The 10,234-nt window shown below is 34.0% G+C and overlaps 1 protein-coding gene across 1 annotated transcript; it reads right to left on the reverse strand.

Moving 5' to 3' along the window:
- Nucleotides 1–2,209: 2,209 nt before the first annotated feature.
- Nucleotides 2,210–4,473, reverse strand: LOC143228146 (thyrotropin-releasing hormone receptor-like). The gene has a single exon (XM_076459462.1). The coding sequence runs from the start codon at nt 4,138–4,140 to the stop codon at nt 2,491–2,493; it is 1,650 nt and encodes a 549-aa protein (XP_076315577.1). The 5' UTR covers nt 4,141–4,473; the 3' UTR covers nt 2,210–2,490.
- Between the last annotated feature and the right edge of the window lie 5,761 nt (nt 4,474–10,234).

Consider the following 10,234-nt stretch of genomic DNA (forward strand, 5'->3'; position numbering starts at 1 on the left):
ATTTTCAGTTATTGATTTTATATCTTTCAAAAATCTTTTTAAACGATTCACTGGCACGGCATGGCCAGGTGGGCTAAGGTGTACAACTCGTAATCTGAAGATCGCGGGTTCGCTTCCCCGTCACACCAAACATTCACGCCTTTTCAGCTGTAAGGGCGTTATAATGTGACGGTCAATCCCACTATTCGTTGGTAAAAGAGAGCCCAAGAGTTTGCGGTGGGTGATGATGACTAGCTGCCTTCCCTCTAGTCTCACACTACTAAATTAGGGACGGCTAGCGCAGATAGCCCTCATGTAGCTTTGCGCGAAATTCAAAAAACAAACAAACGATCCACTGAAGTTTGTAATCTTTAAAACTTTAAATATTACATATATTTTAATTAAATAAAACATTGCATGCATTATTGCAACGTTTACCACTACAAGCTTATAATGAAAATGACTTTCTTACCACACTAAAATTATGAACAGCCCAGTTTCATGTAAATAAGAGAGGAAACACCTTGGTAACAGTAGTTTCATATGAATATGAGGAGACAGTTTCGTTACAGTCTAGTTTCTTATGAATAAAAGAGAGGCCACCTTTTTACAATACAGTTCCATAAATATGAGAAATGGATCACCTTGAGTGCAGTACATTTTCATAAAGAACTGCACACAATCTAAAACGGTTGGGACCAGAAGGAATACTCATGTTAAATATAATTGAAACGTGTACTGGAAGGTTATAAAGTGGGTAAATCACCAGATACTTGCTCTTTTTATTCAAACCAAATCTTCTGTCATTTCACAAAATTATATTGCGCTTATTATTCTTACTAATATTACTTGACAGATGCCACAAATATTAATTAACAAATATGACAATAAATCTATTATTCATGTTATTAATAAATGGTATAGTGGGATTTTTATGTTAGAAAAATTCTATATATCTTTTGGTTTATTTCTTTCAGTCATTCTAAGAATAGGTCTCGTGTATTTTCTAAGTAAATTTTAATATTATACTGCTCAGAACATAGATATTTTTTAAGATATTAAAAATTTTGGATGACTTTAAACTTGATTTCACATCTATCTTCAAAGTAGCACAAGAAATTTTAACATTTCCTTTCTTCTTACTGAATATCTTTGTATATTTTTCATGAATTAAAACATGTTTATTCTCGCAACAACTTGTTTGTTATAACTGCTTTGTAGCATGCATTTATATACAAAATTATATTTCTTAGTTTAGAATTCAATAATTAATTAACTACAGAAATACAGTTACGCAGTTTTCATCGTCTTGTGGCTCAACTCAAACAGTTTTTATTGATATATTCAGTATACTTCTACATGTGCGTCATTAGTGGTTCTCCGCATGTCTAACCACATGCGGCTTTAGTCCACATTTCCTGAAGCATGGCTGCAGTTACAGTGGTATCCGTAATCTTGGTCTTTAACTTTGTGATGTTTTTATGTTTGTTGGCGACACACGATATCCTTAACATACCCCCATACTTCTTTCCTGTACTGGCATCTGTAATTATGCTGCATCACAGTTTCTCACATATAAAACGATTTACTTGTTTCCTTTCATTTAGTTTCCAATAGCAGCATAACGGCATTTAAAAATCACGAAACATTATAGATGCTCATATACACACATATTCGCTTACATCTCTGAATAAGTTGAAACATTTCTGAATGTGAAAATGATGAACCTCTCGAAATTTCAACATCATCTCGATAAGTTTTGACTAAACGTGTGTGTGTAATGCAAATATACTAATTCTAATCTTATATCAGTAGATATAAACATAGTTCTTGTCTATCAGAATTTTTATTTTTTAGACCAGAAACATCATTTTGTAATTTAATTACATTTTAACACAAGTGGAACATTTACAGGCAGCAGTAATACCTAGGTAACATTTGTTTAAAGTTTAAACAAATATAATTTTCCATCAAATGATGTTCTCTAATCTAGCTAATAGGCCACGTGCTTGCCATGTGAACTAGAATTTCTTATATTACGACTATAATCTCTTATTTACTAATTCATGTGCACACAATGTCTACTAAATACTGATTTTTACCTTTAAAAATAATGTAATGATTATTAATTAGGTCAATATTTTTCTTTTAAAGTCTCTGAGGGACTTATGATCTTTAAATGGAGTTAATAATGAAAACCATTCACAACTATTTAAGAAACAATCTTTGAAAACATGCGATTTTGTAGTAGCTGTTCATTAAAACAAATTAAATTTGCTTCTGAGTAATGCTATGGAAGTTGTCTTATCAGAGTATTTTAGGAAGTAATATTTTTAGCTCAACTGAGGTTCCTATGACCACTTTCTATTATTATTATCAAACAGCCTTTCCAGAACTCAAATGCCTTTGAGATTCGATTTGACAGAATAAGGATCTATAATATTTATTTCCATAACTTGACTTAAGAATTACAATGTCTTTATTTAGCCATTTCCCTGAAGTGTAAATCTTTTAGACAGGTGAGTGTATTTGGTAGTTCAGCACACTCTCTGGTTTGGCCAAGAATGTATCATGCTTTCCACTTTTTAGTTGAAAACAATGTTCTTCACGCTCAGGTTGAAGGTCATGCTTGTTCCCGGTCACATTACGCCAACTATGACGAAAAAAAGGAAAACACTTTTTGCTCTCTTCATTAGTTATTTTGCTTTTTTCGAGATATATTGAATTTCTACGTCCAGTCGAATTAAAGCAACTTCCTGGGACTCGATTTTCGAATCCACAATGTAAGCGATGAATATTTCGTTGACCACACTGACCTTTACTCCAAAAGTTGATCCTTACTCGGACATTACTCATTTCCCTGGACATACTGATTTTGTCGTTTACGTTGGAGTAATTGCTATTCTGAAAGCCGACACGTAACAGATTGTACGGACCTGCACTGCAGAAGTTGGTCCCTTCTCTGATACTGTTTGTCATCCTGGAAACACTGACGTTGTTATTTACGTTGGAGTAGCTGGTATTCTGAAAGTTGACATGTAATCGGGCCAGTCTAGTCTTCAAACATGGAAAAAATATCTGCAAAAAGGTTCTTCGATATTGCTGACTGAGAAGACAATAAAGAATAAAATTCCCAGCGGAATTAATAGCCATCAAGAAGTTAAAGATGTTTCCTAATCCACGAGTCATGGGATTTGGGGGCTGAAACGTGGTGTACACCAGGAGAACAGCTGTGGGCAGCTGGCAGACCATAAAGGAGACAACTACAGCAATCAGCATAATGGTAATCTTTCTCTCCTGTCGAGAATAATTCCGATTGTTTCGGCGTCTGGTCATCGTTTTCCGTTGGTCTTTGGAAGCATGTACAGACTTGATCAAGAAAAAGTTGAAGACAGTCAGCATAATAAGTGGTAAGAAGACGAACAAAGATACGCATAACCAGTAATATATGTTTCTGTAGAGTATATTCATTCCAAGTTCAGAAAATGTTGGCTGTACTGTAGTTTTGTTCGTAAGGGGGTCAGTGACCTCTGTAACAGTCCATTCGAAAGGAGTCGGAATAGTCAAACAAGAACATACGAAGGCCACAGTTATAACCACCTTTCTGGCGCGAGACTCGGTGCAGTACACCTTTCCTTTTATTGGGTGACACACGGCGACATATCTCTCGATTGTAAAGGCTACAGTCAACCACACAGAAGTATTACTACAGGCGTCAGTTAGCAGTATAGTATAGGGCCACAGTCGCCAGTAATTAACATGGTGGAAATCAGTCATACCAGGGTAATGAGAAATGGACAAGATCAGAATACACATTAAATACAGCATGTCAAAAATGGCCAAGCCGGTTAAGTAATTATTGGTAGAGGAGCGCATATGTCGACGGGTCATGATCACGATGGTCGAAAGGTTGCCTACGACACCGACAAAAGAAATTATTGGTACAAACACTCGTTGAATCCAAAAGCGACTTAAGTTCAGAAATCGTAAGTGTGTGAGCTCAGAACCTATCGTTTCATTTTTTGTTTCGTTTTCTAAGTTAAATGCTGTTTCCACAGTCTGCCACAGGTCGCAATATTCTGGTGACATTGAGTGTAGTTTTAGTGTCCACTCTGTAAAGTTACAAATCCAAGTATCGTATGATACATCAGATTCGGTCATCTTTGTGATCAAACAAAGAGATTACATAAGTTATTATCAGATAAATAATTCAGGGGTTCTTGTTTCTGGGCTTGTTGAATCATGTGTATATAATAACCCAAAAAATAAAAAAGCCCAGACGTTGTTGTTTCTGGACTTGTGGAATCGTGTAGAGGTGCGAACCTACAAAACAATAATACAGGCATTGCTGTTTCTGGACTTGTCGAATCATGTATAGATACGAGTCGACGAAACAAATAATCTAGGAGTTGTTGTTTCTGAACTTGTTGGATCCTGTAGAGAGGGAGCCTACCAAACAAATAATCCAGGTGTTGTTGTTTCTGGACTTGTGGAATCGTTTAGATGTACGAACCTACAAACAAGAAGGGTATTAAATAATATATTTGTTTCAAGTTAAGCCCAATGCTACACAAATGGGTATCTTTACCCTGCCTATCACAGGTATCTAAACCCGGTTTCTAACTTTTTGATTTCGCAGACATACCGCTGTATTATTAGGAAATAAAAGAATACATAACAGAAGGAAAACATTTAAATTACATTTGCCTTGTATAAGTAAAGTAAATATGAACAGCAGTTTATAAATAAACAAGTTCATCACTGCTTATGTTCATATATCATCTCGAGTTAAAGAGTTTCCTACTTTGCTCTATGAAAAGTTTCTTCATTCTTAATAAACCTTCCTAGTCTTTAAATACAATAACCTACGGAAATCTCTGAGAGAATATGAGAGTGAATGGAAATGTTTATCGTTCAATTAACTGTTTATTGTGCCGAAAACATATTACTGATCTGACTTGTTCCCTACAAGTTTTCTACTGATAACCTGTTTTCCCTTATCTCCTATACACCTTGTTAACTGTAGTGACTCATTACTGTTCTGGTATGATTCCTCCAAGTTTTCTTCTGATAACATGTTGTCTCTTATTGTTTGTTTGTTTTTAATTTCGCACAAAGCTACTCGAGGGCTATCTGTGCTCGCCGTCCCTAATTTAGCAGTGTAAGACTAGAGGGAAGGCAGCTAGTCATCACCACCCACCGCCAACTCTTGGGCTACTCTTTTACCAACGAATAGTGGTATTGACCGTCACATTATAACGCCCCCACGGCTGAAAGGGCGAGCATGTTTAGCGCGACGGGGATGCGAACCCGCGACTCTCGGATTACGAGTCGCACGCCTTAACACACTTGGCCATGCCGGGCCTGTTGTCTCTTATTTCGTAAGTACCTTGCTAACTGTAATGATCAATTACTGTTCCGGCATGCTCCATCCAAGTTTTCTGCTGATAACATGTTTTACCTTATCTCGTCAGTATCTTGTTAAAGTGTGAGGTAACAAATTCTGCTTTTATTTAGTTATGGTTTTGTTCATCGTTTATTTGTTATTCCTTTTATACATTAGTTTATCTTGGAATTTTTAGTTACATTTAAAACGTTAACTCACCTTCCAGATTATCATGTGTATTTTGAGTAAACATGCGTGTATTATGAGATTGATATCAGATCTTCTAATGGTGGTGTACAGATATCATTAATGTTGCGACAGGAGTATATAAATTAAAATCACATGAGATGTAATCTCGTGATCTAACAAGTTAATAAAAAACATATATTGAAATATAAAAAGTTAGTTCACTAGATATAGGGCCTGGCATGGCCAGGTGGTTAAGACCCTCGACTCGTAATCCGAGGGACACGGGTTTGAATCTCTGTCACACGAAACATGCTCGCCCCTTTCAGCCGTGGGGCATTATAATGTGATTGTCAATCCTACTATTCGCTGGTAAAAGAGCAGCCCAAGAGTTGACGGTGCGTGGTGATGGCTAGCTGCCTTCCCTCTAGTCTTACACTGCTAAATTAGGAACTGCTAGCGCAGATAGTCCTCGTGTAGCTTTGCGCGAAATAAAAAAACAACCTTTTCCTTTTGGAAATTTCTAAAATTAATAAAACTTGTCGATATATACTTGCTAGTTTCAACATTGAACCATTATTCACAAACATTTCACTCAATGAAACAATACATATAATCTTAAATAAACTTTCCCAAACAAAATATGAAATAATACACACAAGCTTTAACCATCAACAGTTCTAAGAATTACTCAAACTTCCCTTCATGGATAATCATTTTGTCTTAACGGTCAGGTATATGACGAAGTTCATGACGTGGTAGTGAAGTCACCTTTAGGGTTGAGTCTCAGTAACATTATTTTGTTACTTTGAGTGTTTTTGGCTATATACTTATCCAACTGAATACAAATCAATTCTATTTTGGAGATGTGTTAATGATACCAACATACTGTTTCGAAGCTCTAATCACATCAAACAGTTATTTAATTAATTAAATTCCAAATATCCTAACATTAATTTTACTTGCGAAACTGAATAAAAGGAAGAGGTAAATTACCCTCTCTTAGTATCCATATTAGCAGATTACATAACCATTTCACAACATACTCGGGTTTACATACTCGATTCCACAGTTTTGTTCCGAACTCGTTTGGACGAAACCTTATACTCGGCCTTCTCAACGGAACATATAACATTTGTTCTCAGAGTCTTTCTAGTCATATCGAAATCACTAATTAACAGAACATTCTAATAAATAACGGCTATTCCTTGTATTTTATTCAAGCCCTAATATGCAAGTATTTCACATTACCAGTTTATAGTTTTTCTATTTAAATTAATGTGGCATATGTAGGGGGCGGAGTGATAAATCCAGAATTGATGTCACACTTGACTTAGAAAAAGTGTTTAGTTCCTCAGCATGAAAGACACTTCTTTACATAAGCACTTCCAATAATAAAAATCATAACTGAAAATGCAGATTGTTATTCTATTATACAAGTTCTTTGTTTTTTAGGCTTTATATGCCTAAAGAAAGGAATATTTTAGCCTTAACTTTTTCACTCCCAGATTTATAAATAAATAATAGTCCCGGGTTTACTTTTAGTTACACAATGAAAAATCAAAATATACACATTTTAATAAGTCCTTACTTATCTCAAACTTGAAACTGACAAACGTTGGGAAGTTTGAAGGGGAAAATTTCAGCGTGATATTATAAAATTCCAAACTCATATGTTATTGATATCAGACTTTTCTAGCCTAAAACAAAGGTTGTATAGTGTGCCTTATATCTGTACTAATGACAGTTCTTTAGAGTGGGATGTACATATGTATGTTTTCATAACTGTGAAAATCCCAAAAAACAAGATAACTAAGAATATAGTTTTCATCAAATAATTATTAAAAATAATTAATAATTTATTGGAAAAGTTAAGGCTTTTACACAGCAATGTTTCGATGGCTTCAGAAAGATGTGGAAATTTTTAAATAAGATAATACAAAATGTTTCAAATAAGATAATACAAAATGTTTCAAATAAATTAATACAAAATGTTTCAAATAGGATAATACAGAATGTTTCAAATAAGATAATACAAAATGTTTCAAATAAGATAATACAAAATGTTTCAAATAAGATAATACAGAATGTTTCAAATATGATAATACAGAATGTTTCAAATAAGATAATACAAAATGTTTCAAATAAATTAATACAAAATGTTTCAAATATGATAATACAGAATGTTTCAAATAAGATAATACAAAATGTTTCAAATAAGATAATACAAAATGTTTCAAATAAGATAATACAAAATGTTTCAAATAAGATAATACAGAATGTTTCAAATAAGATAATACAGAATGTTTCAAATAAGATAATACGAAATGTTTCAAATAAGATAATACAAAATGTTTCAAATAAGATAATACAAAATGTTTCAAATAAGATAATACAGAATGTTTCAAATAAGATAATACAAAATGTTTCAAATAAGATAATACGAAATGTTTCAAATAAGATAATACAAAATGTTTCAAATAAGATAATACAAAATGTTTCAAATAAGATAATACAAAATGTTTTAAATAAGATAATACGAAATGTTTCAAATAAAATAATACAAATTGTTTCAAATAAGATAGTACGAAATGTTTCAAATAAAATAATACAAAATGTTTGATGAGATTTTGTATATTACATTGAGCTCTAATAAATTTGAAAGTAGACAATAGTTCTAGACAGCTATTTTTGGTATGTTGCATACATTTTTGGAAGACTTTCTGTGTGTATGTGGACCAGACATGGCCAGGTGATTAAAGCACTCGAATTATAATCTGATGGTCGCGAGTTCAACTCCGCGTCGCACCAAACATGCTCGCCCTTTCAGCCGTGGGGGAGTTATAATGTGACGGTCAATACCACTATTCGTTGGTAAAAGAGTAGCCCAAGAGTTGGCGGTGGGTGGTGATAATTAGCTGCCTTCCCTCTGGTCTTACACTATAAATTATGGCCGGCTAGCGCAGATAGCCCTCGTGTAGTTTTGCGCGAAATTTAAAACAAAAAAAAAACAAATTATATATGTATAAAAATAAAAAAAAACTTTATAAATATATATATTCTCATGTCACATTAAAACCTATGTATTGCACAATTAATTTCTGTGCTGTTCAGTAGTTTTAGAAACGAGAAGCTAAGATCAAGGAATAAGGTATACATAAAAATGCTTTGTTTCCTATTATGCGTTGAAGAAACGTAGGTGGGGTAGACATTACTTTCTTTTCTACATTTTCTTACGTCCTCCAAAATCGTGTATGTAGGCGGGTATTGAGCTGATTGGATCTTGGAATTTTGTTACCGTATAATTTTCTTTAGTGGTAGTTTCAACTTTCGCAGGTGTTTTGGTTTAGGCTAAAGTGAAATGCAATTGATGTAACACCGAACGTTTCTGCTAATTAGTCTATCCCAATGTCTATTGAAAGTTCGTACGGATCAACATGTGTTGATATCTGCTCATAATCATTCGAATCCAGTTTGGGATGGTATGACTCAACACGTTTTTGACTGTTCCAGTAAACTGTGACGCTGTCGTTACTGTGGAAACATGTGGACATTTGTTACTTTTTAGAGACGACAGCCAATACTCTAGCCAACGTGATGAAATGTTTAATATTACCTGAATGGAAGCTCACCTATGACTGGCTGAATCGTTGACACATCACATGAACTAACGAATCAGAGATGTGGTTTCTTATGCCCTTCATCTTGCATAGTATAATAGCAGATTGATGCAATAAAAAATATCGAAAGGTGTTCTTCATATGGGTCGATCAAGTGATGTTTTATTTATATTTTGTGGGCAGCATTGAGAAACTTCAGGGTAGGGAATATTACGTATGGGCGGTCGAGTAACCAGAGCGAAGCATTTTTTTTCTAAGCCAAAATTACGTGTTTTGTGTTAATAAATATATAAAATCACCTCCTCTTTCTGTCCATGTCCATATACAGACGGTCTCCCGCTGGTACAGCGGTAAGTCTGCGGATTTACAACGCTAAAATTAGAGGTTTGATTTCCGTCAGTGGACTCGACACATATCACGATGTGGCTTTACTATAAGAAAAACACACATATAAATAGATCTATATTTCAAGTTAAACGGAATCTTAAAACACAAAACAGCATACATATCGTCAATATTATGTTGTTGTTATTTTTTATTAGGAAAGGCATGTTTCAGAAAGATCAAAAACTCCAATATATAAATACTTAAACAGAATAATAAAGCATTCCATTCTCAAGGACAAGGAAAACATGTTTGAAGCAAGAATAAAAACAGCTGAGTATTATTATATAACGAATGATTGGGGAATTAGTTACTCAGTTTAATCACTGTTACCAATGTCAAATTTAATCGAAAATAGATAATTAAAGATACGTTTCATACATAACGATCCAACACAGTAAATTGTGTTACGAAGGTGACTATTTACTTAAAGCATAATATCACAATTACTAATTTACTTAGATTTTACCAGAAGTGGTAAACTGAAAGACAATATAAAAATAATGGATTATAAATATATTGCACAACAGTTGAACTTTAGTGTGAACATTTATAACAAGTTTTGACCAAAAAGAGCTTTGAGAGTCGTTACGAATAGGGCTGTCTTTAGCTGTAAGTAGACTTGCTTTAATGTAAAGTTCGAGGTCTGAAGATCCTGTAGTGATGACAGAGAAATCGT

This window comes from Tachypleus tridentatus, chromosome 10 (genome assembly GCF_004210375.1).
Source record: "Tachypleus tridentatus isolate NWPU-2018 chromosome 10, ASM421037v1, whole genome shotgun sequence".
NCBI lineage: Eukaryota > Metazoa > Arthropoda > Merostomata > Xiphosura > Limulidae > Tachypleus > Tachypleus tridentatus.

What these genes read in the sequence shown, in the direction of transcription:
- LOC143228146 (XM_076459462.1), bottom strand. Translation starts at nt 4,140, where the DNA reads ATGACCGAATCTGATGTATCATACGATACTTGGATTTGTAACTTTACA.